The following is a 19,536-nucleotide window of genomic DNA, read 5'->3' as shown; positions in this document are numbered from 1 at the left end:
AAGACGAACCAAGAATTAGTAAAATCAATATAGGTACAGTATTTCACAAATAAGTAAAAAATCTTGACAGCTATCACTGATAATGTGATAATACTTAAGGTAAGGTAATAATCAATGAAATGCTGCAACGAAAAGGTACCGCGCAACTCGCCAGTCGGCCATCTTTGAAATGGAATGGAACGTGACTCACTGACATTTGGGGTGACCACACCGCGCCTCGAGGCGAAAATATCCGATACGTCAACTCAAACTCAGTAGTGAAACAAGTGCCGCGATGGGAGGTGTTACATCATTTCACATTTTCCACTCCTAGTGTTTAGTTTACCATTTCACTCGCGTAATGAAATTAAGCCCACCACAATGAGACACAGATAGAATAAATAAGTGTGCGTTTTAGAATTTGTGACCTCGTTCCTTTCGCCACACTTTCTTTTGTTTCACCTTCGAGATCTGCAGTTCGCGAGGTTTCGCGAGAAAGGTCGTCAAAAAGCCGGTTGCGAAAATGGAAAATTCGTCAGGAACCAGTCGAATGTGTGAAAGACAGGAAGAGTCATCGCTCAAAATGGATGGAAGAGAACAGAGAGCGGCACAGAAAGATGCCTTTTGGGTGTTCGGGTATGGATCTCTGTGCTGGAACCCAGGCTTTCAATACAAACAGTGTGTTACCGGATACGTAAAAGGATTTTCAAGAAGATTTTGGCAAGGGAACACCACTCATCGCGGGACCGATAGTAAAGTAAGTATTTCTAAATGTGTTCTTCCTTATTTAACTGTCACATTTAGATTTTTATTCATATTTTTACATTTTTACTTAATTTTGTTAATATTTTCAACTTTCTTTACATCGTTTTTCTTATGCTTATGCCTACTTACCTATATTTTATGAAATTTTTTGAAGAATCTAACTATCAAAACACTGCACAAACAATGAATCGATCTGAAACGCAAGAACGCAGTAGCAAAAGCGATGCGAATGTTTTATCTTAGACATCTATGAAGTTATAATAATACCTTCCAAAACTTAATTTGGTAAGTAGATACCAACCAAAGAACTAATTTGAAATCGGCAAGTTTCAACTATTAGTCTTGCATTTGGCAACATCGTTGCACATTTTTCGGCTAATCGCAATACTTACTACGGTTCAATAATTGCGATGTTTCTCAAATTCGTCTTTGCCTTTCTAATTATTTTGCGAATGGCATTTTTTATTGAAATGTCGTTGTTAGTCGCAGTCAACTTATGGACATATGCATTCTTTCAAGGCAGGTTCAGTGGCAATCATGAATTATATTATTATTGGCTTCAAAGTCAATTTTGCAATGATCACTCGTCCGAAAAAGCGCGGTAGTCAATTGGCATCCTGAAGTTCTTTGCACCTAACCTAACCAAATTTGAAAATATTCCAAATGTATATAAGTAGGTACCTACCTACAAAATTTAAATAAGTATAATAATTAAATATTATTATTTTAGTGCGTCAGTTACCCTACATTTGGGTGGGGTAACTGACTTTATCACGAGACTAGCAAATCCGATAAATTAGGTTGCCAAAAATAATAAAAGTGTCACAAGGGTTTATAATATTAGTTATTACAGATATCGTATTTTGTTATACTACACCAAAAGATTACTGTGACGTTATTGGCAAATATACACACGATACACTATGTCACTTGACACTCTGCTCAACTGAAAATAAACAAACGAGGAAGTGCAAAATTGATAAAAGTTTCGTTCACCCAAATAGAATGTAACACACGTATACATAATGTATCTATAGCATATCGCACTACGTAGGTAAATGTTTATTTTTGAAGTTATTTGTGTGAGCAGATTATAAAATGTAGAGGTACACGCACTGTCCACGTGACAAAATGACGTACTCTCCTGTCTAGTAAAGTAAGAAAAGATAGATTTTGGCAACCATGTCATTTTGCAGATTTTGAACGCCAAGTTGAGACAATCGAAAACGTATTTAAATATTTTTCTTCTCAAAGGTGCATTTAGAATATTTTGTGTATGACGCATGCATCTCTAGTAAAGTAAGAAAAGATAGATTTTGGCAACCATGTAATTTTGATGTTGATGGCCAAAATTGAGACAATCAAATTTAAATACTTTTCTTCTCAAAGGTGCATTTAGAATATTTTGTGTATGACGCAGGCATCTCTAGTAAAGTAATCAAAGATAGATTTTGGCAAGCATGTAATTTTGATTTTGATGGCCAAAATTGAGACAATCAAATTTAAATATTTTTCTCCTCAAAGGTGCATTTAGAATATTTTGTGTATGACGCAGGCATCTCTAGTAAAGTAATCAAAGATAGATTTTGGCAAGCATGTAATTTTGATTTTGATGGCCAAAATTGAGACAATCAAATTTAAATATTTTTCTCCTCAAAGGTGCATTTAGAATATTTTGTGTATGACGCAGGCATCTGGTTGAATCTCCTCCTTTTATTGTTTAGTTAATTTGTGAGATAAGAGCTTTGTAACATAGTCTTTTTGTTGACCGTTGACCGTTGACCGTCATTTTCACCCTAACCAGACATTACAAAGTTGCTATATTATATCCCATTCCACGACTTCGCTGAATTTATAATAATACTTGACGAGTTATCCTTTAGTCATACAATTGAATAGCGCCATCCAATGAACGCGCTAGTGATTCAACCAAAAAGGAGATTCAACCAGATGCCTGCGACATATACATGTGCTGCATATTAGCTGCGGGCTCTAAATCAGCTGCCAAAACGATGTGACAAATTCTGACGAAAAAATACAAAATCTAGGTTGGAACTGTCAAATGTATTCAGCACTTACCCGATTTTTGTTGCCAGTGGATTAGAGATCAATGGTTGTCTTGCCTCATGATTTCAAAATTAATGTTCTATAGTGACTTTATTTTCATGAAGTTAATAAGTAATTAAGTAGGTACCTACTGTATTATAAAAATAACTTACCTTTGTTCCGATACGTAATTGAATTGAAATGGTCAACGAAAAGGACTAAGTATGTTTTGATAGTACCTAGCTAAAATTACAATAATAATTTTTTTTAATGTTTTGAACAATATAATTATCTAAATAAATACAAAGCTTTAAGTAATTTAAGAACCATTTCACAATGTGCATTTCTTTGTTGCAGCCTGGCCGAGTCGCAACACTCGTCGAAGACAAAGAAGTAAGTGTACTGTAAAGTGTATCATCAAATTCATCAACAAAGATAAATATCTTTATAAATAGAAATCCCCCTCTGTCAATCTGGTAAGGAAGGCAATCGTTAAATTTTCGTTTGAATATAGGCTTGTATATGGTATCAACAACATCATTTTACTTATTTTACTACTATACAGCATTGAAAGTAACTTTATATCAACCTAGCTAAGTAATTCAAATTGAATTTGATATTTTGGAAACATAAAAAATAGCATGGACAATGGACATGCCATGTTTAAGTTCGTCGTAACAGACGGAACTTAATTATAGTTATGTAATGATTCTTCTCCCTTCCTACTGCTACTGCCAAACTACCATTATCTTCAACTGAATACAATGCATATTCCAAAAATGTTCATACACTCACGAGCAGTGTAAAAGTTTCAGTGACGTATGGATTGGACAGGTGGGACTTTTTCATTGCTCGTTTGTCATTTTTGACTGTCATGAATTTTCTCCGTCGGTTCCAAGTCGGTTCCTTTCAGTTCATTAATTTCAATTTTAAAAAGTACATTTCAATGATTGACTTGAAATTCCAATTGCGTACAATCCAATTAGATCCATTTTAACTGCACAATCGACTTACCGCTACTCCTATTGATTGGGGTTAATAATGCAACAAGGTATCAGTTAGACAAACCTTAATGAGTGTTCAATGTCTTAATGTTTCTAGTAAAGAAGCATTATAAGTGATCATCTTCAGGCAGTCTTAAGTATATGTCTGAATCTTATGATTTGTATATGCGAAATAACAGGACCCCTACTCGGTATAAGGATCCATTCCATTCAATATCATACATACCTACACTGATACGACAACTACGTATTACATAAATTTAACCTAGTACCTAAATATGCAAATACACAAAATTACTCTTCTATACATAAGTAAATCCGTCCACCAACCCGCACTTGGCCAGCGTGGTGGACTAGGCCTACACCCTTCCTTCATTAGAAAGAGACCCTTGCCCCAGCAGGACGAAATGGGTCGTGATGATGACATAAGTAAATAAATATGTGGGGACATCTCACACACGGCTATCCGACCCCAAGCTAGGCAGAACCTGTGTTATGGGTGTCGGACAGCTGATATACAAATACATAGATAGATAGGTACAACATACTAAATATGCCAACATCCAAGACCCGAGTACAAATATCTGTATTTAAACAAATATCTGCCCCAACCGGGAATCGAACCCGGGACCTCCGGCATAGCAGTCAGAGTCACACACTACACCATTCAGCCGGCATACATAAATGACTCATTATTATTGCAAGTTATACCAGCTTCCTGTCCACCTACCCGCATTTCCTTCATTAGAAGAAGATCCGTGCCCCAGCAGTGGGAATCGTGATGATACCAGCTTCCATACATTTTATTTTTGCATATTTTTGCTTCTTTCACCGTATCAATTATTATTGATAGAATTTCTCAGCCAAGTTTTTAGAATCACACACGGAATTTGTGAACCCCGCCAAATGTGTGCGTCAATAATTAGTCTATTGCTATTGTACGTTTACAGAGAGAATGCAACAATTGGGAGCACGTGTAAAACGATGCCATACTCGTAATATACCTAGGTACTATTACATAGTGGTATATCGTATAAGTATTTATAATACGTTTAGTCTCGTGAGAATCTATTGTCCCGCATGTATAACATGTATAGGTATCATTGTCTACGCACAATACTTTGTTGTTTAGCGTTGGCAAAACAAATTTCTTCTTCTTCATTAGATTAATGTGATATTCGTGTGTTCAATTGTATCAAACAGTAATATCTTGCATCCGTACAAGATATACATGTGGGATGAAAATAAAACCGCCGGATGCACTTAAAACAACTTAATTTAATTTATTAAAACCCAAGATGAAAAAACAGTCTTTCGTGCTACACGTCATATTTGCAAGAGACATTCATAAAAGGAAACACCATAGTCAACACTTCTATTATTTCTAATACTCTATGTTCCTACTCCTACAACCCGGCCATCCTGCAGATAGTCTGCCCTCAGACTATTACAATGATCGAAAATTAAACAACATAAAAACCTTTACTAACTACATTCTTAACACAATATAACAACTCTATAATGTAAACTTCAGAACAAACAAATGTACATAGCATTACAACACCGAAACTAACTCAAACAACAACTTACCTAACTTCTTTGAAAATGAAAATGTGCCCCAGACTAAAATACAACTTCAATAAAAATATACTCATTCTTCGTCATTCATTCATCATCATCATCATTACAAATATTAAAACATATAAATCACGTAAACCTTCTTCATTATTTTATGCAATGGCTACGTACGTACTCAGCGTAGTACATGGTAATCTTTACACATTTCATCTTTCATAATTCTTTGAGTGAAATCAAAACTGTCGTGTAGCCTCTTCGCGACTTCTTGCTCCATATCTCTCAGCACCATTATTCTCTTCTTGTCTCCTTTGTAAGGTCCATTGAAGGTAACATTCTTTATCCAATCATCATATTTCTCCTTCACCAAACTAGGAAACTCGCCTGAAAAATGCTCCTTTTTAACTACCTTTTCAACTTTTTCTTCCACCTTTGTCTCACATACCTCTTCAACTTTATGTTCAACAATATTTTCCTCCTTAATACTCTCCAGCTCTATTGGTACCTCTTTGCTACTTTTCTCCTTTTTATTCTGTATAACTTGCTTATTATTTCCATTATTTACAACTTCCGTCTGACGTTGACATTTCTCGTATACGTTCTTTATCGCTGTCACTTCTGTTTCCTGCGAATAATCATTATTCCGTTTGTTGGCCTCGTCCATCCTGACTTCGCACTCGAACATGCTCGAGTGCTGTTTTACCGACACCACCGACTTGTCTCCGCATCCGCTGCTCTGTTGCTGTTCAAGGTCCTGCTTTACCGACACGTCGTCTATCGGTCGTTCGCCTCCTGTGCAGCTGTAACACCATCTAGCCTGGCTTTCTCTTCTCGTTCGTGCACTCATCTCCATCTTTCTTTTCATATACTCGTAAATTTTCAGCTTTTCCTTCAGGTCCGGATATGTGGTGACACCATACAGCATGACTTTGTGTATCACACAGTCTTCGATACCATCCACTATATATTGTATTGCCACGTAGTCTTCAAATCCACCGCGCTTCCCCAGCTCCTTCATCACCAGCATGTACTCATAACAGCTCTCGTCGCGCTTCTTCTTGCGGTTAGTCATGAGCTCGTGGATCACCTTCGGGTTGACATCGTAGGGAAACTCCTCCAGCAGAGCCCGCTGCAGTTCGTCGAAAGTCTTAAAAACTTTTTCACTCCGGAGCCACAGACCTGCCACACCAGTCAGAGCACGTCGCGCCATCAGCAACTTTTGTGAAGGTGACCAGCCGAACACCTCCGCATTGTCGTTGATCTCCTCCACCCACCTTGCCGCCGGGTACGCCGGGTCCGCTCCCGAGAACGTCGGGATTGTCGCCGCCGTCATCATCATTTCGTCTTTAAAATATTTTTTTCACCTTCACCGTCTTAAAATATACCACCTTATATTTGTTCACCTTTACATTGTTTCTCCTTTAATAATTTAGAATTTTCTCCGAATTTTCACCATAATGTTCCTTCTAGTACGCCGCCATCTTTGCTGTGTGGGAATCGCCACCAACACGCTACCCTATTTACACCTTATTTACAACATCTTCAGCACCTTTGGCTTATTTCCATCCCGGACGAGCCCCCAAAAGTTGTGGGATGAAAATAAAACCGCCGGATGCACTTAAAACAACTTAATTTAATTTATTAAAACCCAAGATGAAAAAACAGTCTTTCGTGCTACACGTCATATTTGCAAGAGACATTCATAAAAGGAAACACCATAGTCAACACTTCTATTATTTCTAATACTCTATGTTCCTACTCCTACATACATATAAAAGTTGACCGTTTCCTTTCGACGTGTCATAAGTTCAAAATACATGCGTGAGTTTCATATTTTAAAACATAAGTAAATTTCTTACATTTTAAAATTCATTGAGCTAGTTAGGTACATGCACTAGCGTAGTAGGTGCGAACCGTTTCACATCACTTTAAATAATTATTTATAAAGGCAAGAAAGTGTTGAAATTCTATAGAATGGATATTTTCCATTACGTTTGTTTGATATACGAACAAGCCGCCATCCATCTATTGTCAACTTGTTTATTATTTCTTGTACTTACCGAAATATTCATAACACTTTTGTGTGAGTTTATTAGAAAGGGTTGCATGAATTTTTTCGTGGCGCAAGTCGATATCTTTTGTAATGTGAACCTATTGGCTAATGTACTTGTATGTGAATGGTAAACAAGCCATATCTATGGCACAGTAGTATCACGAGCAGACAAGCTGTCTAGTACCTAGGTTTGTTATTAGAAAAAGATAGGGAAGGACTTTACTATTCTATAATATCTTTAGATATATTTACGATAGCTTATAGTGCAGATTGTTTCACATAAGAATTTACCAAATTATATGTAATAATAATGAAAAAAAAATTATTGCTAAGATATTCTTGAGTAATTTGCTCTTCAGTGAAAATCAGGCGATATAATTATATGTATATTATGTGAAACGCACTGTATGGATGGATAGTATTCAATAAATCGTAACATCGCAGAAATAAGGCGTCGATAGAACAAAGCGTCAGAGAATGGAGATGCTTATGTATAGTTTTCGAACAAACGTAATTGGATGGATAATTTTTTACATTCTCCTAAATTAATCCATTTAAAAAACACTACCTACAAGTCAAAAAAGGTCTAGACACTAGAAAAAGTCTAGAAAATAACTTTATAACAAACTATTTAATAAGCATTCATCAAATTGAATACAATCGTCGATTGACAATCGATGTCTGTCACTTTATAAAAGCTATTGTGTAGAACAAGTATCTTCTCTGTTCCTCGCTTGCACTGTACTGTTTAATGTACGACACGTGGATACACACACGAGTAGTATAATAATATTATTATTAGAAGATTGTAATTGAATTAAGTATATACGGTTACTCCGCTTTTCAATAAATAAATATGAAAGTAGGTAGGTATTTACTTACATTTTTTAAAATGTGTTTTTATGTTTGAGAACTTTTTTTTTATTTGGATTTTTGTTGTTTCTACATTTTTGAAGTTCTTATGAAATTTTCAAGTGTTCACACTTATAAATCCACATCTCATGCTTCATAATTTCATTCCTAACATCATAATATACCTACAATACTAGTCGGAAGATAATCTAATAATTTACATAAGCTGTTGAGAAAAGTGAAATAACCTTTCCAATAGTCCAGCGATAATGTTTCATGACTTGCAGTCACGCAAGTTGATCATGCAAAATAAATTGTAATCAAAACCATACCAACCTGCCCAATGCAGTAGTCTGAGAAGTTGATATTTTTATATTTAAAGTCTTTTTATAATATAATAATTTATTTATTTCAGACAATTTGTCCATATAAAAACACACATTTACAAAACTTAAATTCTAATATCTACTTAACACTACTTAATAACTAAAACAGATTTTGTTCTTATGACTAGTTGCCAGACAAGTGGACTGTCATTTCTTTCTGCTATAGCACTTAGGATACTGTTACCGCTCCCCCGCACTCTGCCCAAAAGAGAGGCCGACTTCTTGCGCCAGATTGCATTGAAGCCGTCTGTGCGCGCTTTTTTTTTTTTAATCTTAGATATTAAATAATCAGATACTGAACGGTTCATCAACAGTCGATTCTCATTCTCCCGCGATTAAGTAAAATATATTTATCGATCGCCAATAGATCTATTGGCGGAACTTTGACTACTTATAAAGCTATGATTGGATAGTCGCAGTAAGTTTTGTTTTCGTTATCATTTAATAATTTCATGTTCGTCTTTTTCTGTATTGACGTATTTAACCAAACAATAAATATTTACACTTCGGCTTTGTTTTTGTTAATTTAGATAAGTGTTTTATTAAGTATGACTGTGTATTTTACTTATTTTGTTAGATAGTGAAATTAATTTGTAAAAGGTTCGGCAATGGAAAAGTCAGAAAACCTTTAACATAATGAAAGATAAATTTGTAAATTATACTTAGGTTTTTCATTTAAACTTCTACATTCTAGGTACTAGATATAGGTAATGGGAGGTAAATTCTAATAATTAGCATGAAGAAGGCGTGAAACGTTGAAGTTTTGGGAAAAACGCTTTCAAGCGGAAGTTATGATTTTATAAGCCAATTTTTTCCTTGTTCAAAGTAATTTAGTGCCATACGACTGGAACTTATTTATTGCTCGTTGATTGTTTTACCATCCCATTACACGTGTGGACATTTGCCCCAAACCTGTCAATGTATTTGTATTACAATGTACAATGTATTATTATTACCTTACCACGGTACCTATCTGTACCGACGCTGCCGACCTTTGATCTCATTTTACATGATATGTATACAATTTCTAGATAAACAGGTTAGTTGCTTCTAGATCATAATAATTCAGATATTATGAATTAGTAATAGTAGATGTTAACTTTATAACAATGCCTACATGCGACGACGTACAGTCAAACTAAAAAGTCCTGACATCAAAGAGTGCGATTTTGCTAAGACTTTTTATGATCATCAGTTATTTACTTACTTTTACATACATTATAAAAATAAAATACCGATTGATTATGGATTTTTAACGGATTTTTCCCTTAATAAATATAACGATGATACGATCTTAAACAATTAGTTAGGATCCACTTCCGTTTTCACGACTTCATAATTGGATTGTATACTATGCTAGACATTTCTCTAGATGCAATAAAATGATTATGCATAAATCATTAAGTCTCAGCTTAGATAAATGTGGCTTTAAGTAAACCGTGTTATCGTGAGATAGGTAACTTTATTACTTATCATCAGTAGTGAATTATTGGGAAGTCTATCCCACTCTGCGATCGCACCAACAGCCGCGCTTCGCGCGTTGTTGGTGCTCTCTCGAGTGGGATAGCCTTCCCAATAATTCGTATTCGATATTCATATTAGATGGTATTTCTTATGATTATTATTTGTAGATAACATAAAAAGTTGAGTTTTTAATTTTTTGCCGCACTTCATCAATGACTATGTAAGTGGTAACACACTGTCATTTAATAAACATGAAATTCATTAAACAACCAAATTCACTAGAGCTCAGTAAAATTAATGTTGATTCAAACAAAGTAACTCACCGACATGGGATACTTTTACCCAATACTATCCGTTGCATTATTTGCGGACCATCTAACTGTGGAAAAACAAACTTAGTGATAGGCTTACTTTTACATCCAGATGGATTATACTTTAGTAACGTATACCTGTACTCAAAAACAATTTTCCAACCAAAATACATATTTTTAGAAAAGGTAATGAATCTAGTATCCGGTCTCTCCTATTTTAAATATCACGACAATGACGAAGTTTTAAGTCCTATTAACGCCGCTCAAAATTCTGTCATCATTTTTGATGATGTAGCATGCGAAAATCAGAATAATATTCGAGATTATTTTGCTATGGGAAGACATAAAAATATAGACTGTTTTTATTTAAACCAAACCTACACCAAAGTCCCAAAACAATTAATTCGTGACAATGCCAATCTTTTAATTTTATTTAAGCAAGATGACGTAAACCTCCGACATGTATATGATGAACATGTTAACACTGATATGACCTGGCCACAGTTTCGTGAAATGTGTTCCAGAGTTTGGAAAAATGAATTTAGCTACTTAGTCATAAATAAAGACTGTCAGAAAAACAAAGGTTGCTATAGAATGAAATTTGATACATTTATAAACGTCGATGGTTGAAATGAATATATAAACCTTCTCAACAATATACTCAGCACTTTTCCATTTGCTTTTCGACTAGAAAGTTGTACTGTTTGCGAAAATGAACGACGAAAAAAATATAAAACAGCAAATAATCAAATCTGCTGAGGCTGTTAAAAAGAAAGTTCAACAAATGAAAAACAACAAATTAGATTCTGAAATAGCGCTGCAATCTATGTTCAAACCAGTAACTGACCCATTAAAGCAGCTAGCCAGAAAAAACTCTAGTGCAAGAGAATATGATGGAGGTTATCAAGATAGTGAGGAAGAAGACAATACCATGCCAGAAATTACTCTTTCTAGGAAAAGAAAATTATCGGTACCCACTAAAATATCAGACGATACACTGCAAAATTCATTAAGTGATATAAATTTTGATCAATCTGTAAGTGATTCAGAGTTTGAACAAAACTCAAAGAATAACACGAGTGATTTATTTTTTGAAACTTCCGATGGTGTTTCGACTCCTACTCCTCAGGATATATCATCATGGTCTTTATCATCAGAAGTGTTTAAAGATATTCCATACGGAATCAGGATAGAAAATGTGTAGCTGGACATTCATTTAATAGAACAAGAGGGCTATCTGAATTACTCTATCAAAGAAAACCTGATTTAAGAGTAGTCACTGAAGATGACAAACAAATTTACAAGTCCATGTTATTGCTCACGAATGCACATAAAAGAAAATATGATTTAAATCAACCAATTAACAGCAATAGGGGTTTTAAGTATTTAGAAATTATAAAACCATTATTAAGTTCACCTTCAGACAAATCTAACAGCAGCACCGCGAAAGGGAAGGGATTACCATTATTTAAAGAAGTTGGTAAAAGTGTAGATTACATTTTTTGGAATGATCCAAATGACTTAGTGAAAACATTAAAATTGTTAATAGCTTCCAGAGATGCTGGTAACACTGGATTAGATGATGAAATATTATCAGTTATGAAAGAATTAAGAACATGTGTAGATATTGAGTAAATAAATACTTGTGCAAATTAAGTTAAGTTTTATTATAACTATAACCTCCACCTTAGTTACATGATGAATATCGATAAGTTTGGTCACCACGTTCATAAAAGAATGCGTGTTCAAGACTCTTTAGAATTTACACCATTAACTAAAACACTTAGTCAAAACGAAGTAGGTGATTACGATTTAAAAAAAAGAAGATTAAAAGGATTGAAAATGCCAATTGAGGGTGATGAAGCTGTTAGTAAAGAGTACCTCGACCAAAGCTACAACCTTTATTGCAAAAAAGAAGACTTTCTTGCAGAACTCACAAGTATAAAAGCTGAATTAAGTCTTCTTCAGGAACAGTTGCATCGCAAGTGCTCTAAAGTAGACGTGAGTAATATGATCAAAGATCATATAGTAGATTTGAGAGATCATCTCACCATCCAACATGAGTAAAAAAGGTGTGGTTAATGAAATTCATAAAGCTGCAAGACGAAATTTCCCACGTCGGTCAGTTATCCTAAAAGGAATAGATGATTTATGGCAAGCAGATTTGATTGATGTAAAAAAATACTACAAAAACAACAAAGGTTTTAAATTCATATTGGTTGTTATTGACGCCTTTTCTAAGTATACATGGGTAGTAGCATTGAAGAGTAAAACAAAGCGTGAGGTGGTTTTAGCTTTTGATAGAGTTTTAAAGGAAGGACGAACTCCTGCAAATTTGCAAACTGATATGGGTTTGGAGTTTTACAATGACATCTTTCGACAGCTTATGCAAAAGAGAGGAATTAATCATTATTCCACATACTCTTCAAAAAAAGCATCAATAGTGGAAAGAGTTATAAGAACTTTAAAAGGCAAGATGTTTAAACATTTCAGTTTTGTTGGTAACTATAAATGGATAGGAAGCGTAATAAATGATATAGTATATAATTATAATCATACTATTCATACCACAACAAAGTATAAACCATCTGAGATAAATAAGTTGAATGAATCAATCGTAGCTAAGAATATAAAAAATCGTCATAAGGCTATATCAGTTAAAAAAAATAAGTATCATATAGGTGACGTTGTCCGTATAAGCAAGTATAAAGGAGAGTTTCAAAAAGGCTATACACCGAACTGGTCCACCGAATTGTTTACGGTTATGAAAGTAATAAAATCTGAACCTACTACATATTACGTACGAGATCAACATGGAATTCCGATAAAAGGTTGTTTTTATGAATACGAACTTCAAAAAACTAAGTATCCTAATATTTATTTAGTTGAAAAGGTAATTAAAACGTCTGGAAATAAGGTTTGTGTTAAATGGCTTGGTCTAAGCTCAAAAGAAAACAGTTGGATTGATAAAAGCAATGTTATTAAAGATTGAAGTACATATATTATACTGTTTTGTTCAATTTATTTTCATTAGTCACCCAGTAATGAAAGGGAAAGGACTCCTTAACTCATTGATAAATAATTTGCCAGTAGAGTTACACTTACCAGGCTATCAATACTGTGGCCCAGGTACACGCTTACAAGAACGTTTAAGAAGAGGTGATAAAGGCATTAATCGTTTGGACAACGCATGCATGCAACACGATATAGCTTACGCAAACTATTCTAATTTACGAGATCGACATAAAGCAGATTTGAAGTTAAAAAATATGGCAAAACAAAGATTGAAATCAAAAGACGTTAGTACAGGTGAAAAAGTCGCATCTTGGTTGGTAAATAAAATTATGAAAGCTAAACTTAGAACTGGCGCTGGGGTTCAATCATTTAAATCATCTGTTAACAAATTAAAATCAGTGCTAAGGAAAATAAAACCAAAAAATAACAAACATGCCATAGAGTTAGCATATTTGGCTGCAAAAAAAATATTTCACAAAAATAACCGTGTGAAATTACCTAGAATTATTCCCATTCCTAAAACAGGAGGGATACTTCCTTTAATTCCATTTTTTGCGGGACTATCGGCATTGGGATCATTAGCCGGTGGTGTAGGCGGAATAGCTAAAGCTGTAAATGATTATAAGTCAGCGCAAAAAAATCTGGCGGAATCTGAACGTCACAATAAGACGATGGAATCAATCGCTTTGGGGAAAGGTTTATACATAAAACCCTACAAAAAGGGCAAAGGACTATGTGTAAAATCGCCAAAAAACTAGTTTCGCGGCTACCCAGACGTGCTCTAAGTAATATTGATATATTAAAACACACTCGCGATATACCTTATTTTCGCGGCGTTTATATGAGAGATACTCTGCCAAGTAAGCCTAAGAAAATTGAGTGTGCTATTGTAAATTTAGATCTTTCAGTGAATGATGGAACTCACTGGGTAGCCTATGTCAAAGTTAATAATTATACGAACTATTTTGATAGTTATGGTTTAAAACCGCCTAAAGAAATATTAACATATTTAACAAAAAAAAATAATGTATTCTACAATTATCAAAATTGTCAAGGAAGTAATCTTTATAATTGTGGTCACTTATGCATTAAATTTCTGAAAAAAATCTGGAAACCGTTTATAACAAGCGATTGATTATATATTTCCTCATTATCACAATGTCGTTCACACTATCAATTACTGGTTGTAAATCCGCTTTGTCTACAAATTATTCGCCAGCTTTGCAACTTGGTGGTGAATATGAATGCGGACTAGTATTTTTTTCAACATTCAATTCGATACCTAACGTAGGTAAAAATAACAATAAATTTTATTATGGTGATAATGAAATGGTAGAAATCCCTGAAGGATCTTACGAACTGCTAGATATTTACGATTTCTTGAAATCACATTTAACTGATTGCACATTTAAGTTAATGTGCAACAATAATACTTTAAGTACAAATATATTTTGTTCGAAAGACATTCATTTTGAAAAAGCTGGTTCAATTGCGAGGACATTGGGTTTTAGAAATGAAATACTTAAAGCCAATATATTACATGACTCCGTCTTTCCAGTAAGCATTCTTTCTACAACCATCGTTCGCATCGAATGTGACATTGTGAGCGGATCGTATATAAACGGAAAACCCAGTCACATTATTTACGAATTTGCTCCTAGTGTACCGCCAGGATACCGAATAATAGAAATTCCAAAAAATTTAATATATTTTCCGGTAAATCAAGACAGCGTTAGTGAAATTAACATAAGAATTTTAGACACAAAAAACAATTTGATTAATTTACGAGAAGAAGAATTACAACTCTATTTGCATTTAAGAAAAAAATGATCGATTTCATCAATAAAAGGTTTGAACCCCTATATAACATACGCAGTACATTACGCGCAGACCATCAGCCACCACCTATAAAAAGGAGAAAGCTTACACAGGAAAACAAACAATTTCTGAAATCCATCAAACTCTTAAAATGAATATTTTAAATATAACAGATCCCATTACCCATGACAACAGTATTGAAAGCTATGAAGTTCATTCGTATAAACCATACATAAACAGTTTTAACCTTAATGATGAGATTCGCATTCCTATTAATCAACAAGATCTGTACGTTTTGCCGACAGCGAGTACACTATACATAGAAGGGTCTATCACAGTGTCTCGTCCTGTTGGTGATAAAAGAGAGAAAGTTAGCAGTGTTGAACTTGTTAACAATGCTATACTGTTTCTTTTTCAAGATATTCGATATGAACTCAACGGTGTTGAGATAGACAGAATAAAAAATGCAGGAATAACAACTACTATAAAATCTTTGTTGTCAATGAATGAAAATGAATCTAAAATGTCACGGTTGTGGGGGTGGGAAATTGAGGGCTCTAAAATTACTTCAGGATCTTTTTCCGTGTCTATACCATTAAATAAAATTTTTGGCTTCGCTGAGGATTACAAAAAAATTATTATGAATTGTAAGCATGAGTTGGTACTTCTGCGTAGTAACACGAACCTTAACGCAATAAAATTAAGTACTAATGAAGTATTAGACGATATAACCATAAATAAATTAGTGTGGAGAATGCCACATATAAAAGTATCAGATCGCGAGAGGATTCACTTATTGAGATATTTAGAGAAAGACAAAGCTATTAGTATAGCATTTAGAAATTGGGATCTTTATGAATATCCTCTATTACCAAGAAGTACCAAACATACGTGGTCAATAAAAACTACATCTCAAATGGAAAAACCGCGGTTTGTTATTATAGGCTTACAAACAAATCGAAAAAGCAATGCTAAGTCGGATATGTCGCAATTCGATCATTGTCATTTACGCGATGTTAAAGTGTTCTTAAATTCTACCTATTTTCCATATGAAAATCTTGATATAAAATTTGGAGAAGACCGATATCTATTAATATACGAGCAGTACGTGAAATTTCAACAGTCATATTTTGGACATCAGTTAGGGCCGTTGTTAAGTTTAAAACAATTTAAAGAAAAGGCACCCTTGTTCGTTGTTGACTGTTGTCGTCAAAACGAAACATTAAAAACCGGACCGGTGGATGTACGTGTTGAGATAGAGAGTGATGTAGAAATACCCGATCAAACAACAGCTTATTGTCTTATTTTAAATGATTGTATAATCGAGTATAAACCACTTTCTAATATTGTAAAAAAACTAATATGAGTACTGATTTATTATTATTGGATTTGCAAGGATTTCGTGACTATAAAAATAGATTTATTATCAAAGAATTAGCATATGCTACAAAAGAATATACTCAGGTCTATTTAGTAAAGCCTCCTTATCCATTTTCAAAATTAAGTGATGATGAAAAGAAACAAGTAAAATGGTTGGAGAGAAATAGGGGAATTTACTGGCGACAAGGGTACATAGATTATAATGAATTTAGCAGGTTAATAAAACCAATTTTAGACAAAGCAAATGTATTTGTTAAAGGTTCTGAGAAATGTAAGTGGTTAAGAGAGTTGTCACCTGATTGTAAAGTTCTAGATATCGGAGAAAGGGGGTGCCCTAATTTAAAATCATTATTTGATAGTTATCAAGGTAATGACAAAATTTGTTGTTTTAACCATCAAAAATATTGTGCTTTAAAAACAGTTATTTGTTTAAGGAAATGGTATTATAATGATTATTAATATTATGTTAAAAGAAAATAAAATCCAGATTTTTATTAAAGTCTTTTATTTATTTTAATCTACCTACATCTAAACAAAAATACAGTTTATATACTAAACCTAAACTAACTTAAGAGCTACACATAGTCTTTGTAATTTTTTTCACTAGGTTTTCCGTCATGTCTATTATCTCATCTACCGGATGCGTCACAACGTACTGTGCTTTTAGCACTACACACTCACTGTCACTAGTACTGCTGTTCAGATCCACAACCTCAATTCTCACGAGCCGATGTCCTGGTCGCGGTGATTTGCTCATCACGTAAGAGGTTGTGGTGTCATCCTCCGCCCGCCGTTTTCTGGACTGTCTGGCCGCAACACTTTTCTTTTTAGCGATGGTTCTCTCTGGGCTTGGCGGCCGCACCTCTTCAACATCGCTGTCGAACCATACTTGTCCGCACTGCAGGTGGTCGAACGAATGCGGCGTACCTAACCCGTATGGGCTAGATTCATTCAGGATCTGGAAAGAAAGAAAAAATATTAAATAATTGTCCACCATAACTCTCGAGCACTTTACATTCAAATATTCGAAAAGAAATAGATAACTTACCGATTGTGACATTTTGCAGAGTTTTGTTTGAGAATGGTCCGAGTCTTAACAGTGAGGTGCTCGTGCGCAGCGCTGGTAGTAGAGTGAAAGAAACATAATGAAAATGCAACATCGAAAATTTAAAAACATCATGCTATCTTTTTCACACTTACCCAAAAGGTTGCGCTGCACTTTACGCAGTAGCCACGTGTTGTGAAACATAATGAAAATGCAACATCGACAATTTGAAGACATCATGCTATCTTTTTCACACTTACACAAATGTTTGCGCTGCACTTTACGCAGTAGCTACGTGTTGTGAAACGTAATGAAAATGCAACATCGACAATTTGAAAACATCATGCTATCTTTTTCACACTTACGCAAATGTTTGCGCTGCACTTTACGCAGTAGCCACGTGTTGTGAAACATAATGAAAATGCAACATCGGCAATTTGAAAACATCATGCTATCTTTTTCACACTTACACAAATGTTTGCGATGCACTTTATGTAGGTCGATGCAGTAACCACGTGTTGTGTAGACTTGGCTTTTCTATGAATATTTCAAGCAATAATACTTACTTTTTAGGTGTGATTTATAAATAAAACAAAAGATCCCGTTATAATACGCCGTGAGCGCTTACTCGAGTAGGACGTATACACTTGCTGCGGAGCTTGTTCAGTGGTTGTCAACCTTTTTTCTCAAGTCTCCAAAATGCGGTGCGCTGACTGTGATCACGATTTCACGGATGGAGCTCAATGTGGAGCTTGCAAGAAGCATTATGACTTCAAGTGTGCCGGCGTTGCAGAATCCAGCTATCGTAAGATGAAGAGGCTTTCCTGGCGATGCATAGCATGCAGTCGCGGCCACTCTTCGCCTACGGTGCAGAGGGTGCAACCGTCGCTCGAGGACATAATGGATAAGCTGAACAAGTTGACCGATCAGCTCGCCCCCTTGTCGGCCCTGATTGAGGACATGAAGTGCGTCAAGCAGGAGATTCAAGAGGTGAAATCTTCTTGTTCGTTCATGAGCTCTCAATTAGATGACTTCGTGAATAAATTGAAGCTCATTGATGGCCGCGTTAAAGACCTGGAAGCAACTAAGGTGGAGCTTGCAACTACCAAAGAGCAGCTCCTATCAATCCAGCGTAGTCTCCTAGCAAAGGACCAGTGGTCTAGAGCCAATAACGTCGAGATCAAGGGAGTACCTATGAAGAAGACCGAGAATCTCTTCAAGCTGGTTGAAGCCATTAGTACCCACGTGAATTACGATTTCCCGAAGTCGCAAATTAACTACGTGTCCCGGCTCCCGACTTACAACTCGAAGGAGAAGTCCATTCTCGTCAGCTTCGTGAACCGGTACGTCAAAGAGGACTTCGTGGCCGCCGCGCGAGGTATGAAATCTATCCTGGCTAGTGATATTGGTTTCAATGACTCGAACAATCGTATTTTTGTGAACGACCACCTTTCGTCTGAGCAAAAGAAACTATTGAACGATACAAAAACGGCTGCTAAAAATAAACAGTATCTGTATGTTTGGGTAAAGTTTGGCAAAATCCATGTCAGAAAAAATGACACCTCACATGTTTTTGTAGTCAATTCCGCAAGCGATTTAAACAAGATTGTATAATTTGTTTACCAATACGCTATTCGCTTAAGTTATCTTTATCGCTTATCTTTCAAATTGATTCTCTGCTTGTATGTAAAAGGTTTGTCGCCCCTGCTCTCATTGTGCTATTTTTTGCTATGATTTGTTTTCGCTATCGCCTCGCCCGCTTTTGCTACCTGCCCCGGTGTCCGACCGGTTATAGTCCAGCCTGCTCGCGCTCATCTGCAGTCCGCTATGAATTCCATCGCTC

The 19,536-nt window shown here is 35.2% G+C and overlaps 2 protein-coding genes across 2 annotated transcripts in view; one reads left to right on the top strand and one right to left on the bottom strand.

Moving 5' to 3' along the window:
• Positions 1–236: 236 nt before the first annotated feature.
• Positions 237–19,536, top strand: part of LOC105381483 (putative glutathione-specific gamma-glutamylcyclotransferase 2) — a 39,835-nt gene continuing 20,535 nt past the window's right edge. The window contains exons 1-2 of the mRNA XM_038106794.2: positions 237–736; positions 3,148–3,183. Of these exons, the coding sequence (XP_037962722.2) occupies positions 503–736; positions 3,148–3,183 (270 nt within the window). The 5' untranslated portion in view covers positions 237–502. The remainder of the gene's footprint in view (positions 737–3,147; positions 3,184–19,536) is intronic.
• LOC119693380 lies at positions 17,140–17,912 on the bottom strand. The gene is made up of 2 exons (XM_048621990.1): positions 17,697–17,912; positions 17,140–17,606 (listed from the first exon to the last, which is right to left on the bottom strand). Exons 1-2 carry the CDS (start codon positions 17,706–17,708, stop codon positions 17,217–17,219), a joined length of 402 nt encoding a protein of 133 aa, XP_048477947.1. The 5' UTR covers positions 17,709–17,912; the 3' UTR covers positions 17,140–17,216.

This window comes from Plutella xylostella, chromosome 7 (genome assembly GCF_932276165.1).
Source record: "Plutella xylostella chromosome 7, ilPluXylo3.1, whole genome shotgun sequence".
Classification (NCBI taxonomy): Eukaryota; Metazoa; Arthropoda; class Insecta; order Lepidoptera; family Plutellidae; genus Plutella; species Plutella xylostella.
Note: the sequence above shows the minus strand (reverse complement) of the source record. Positions and strands in the feature narration are given on the sequence as shown.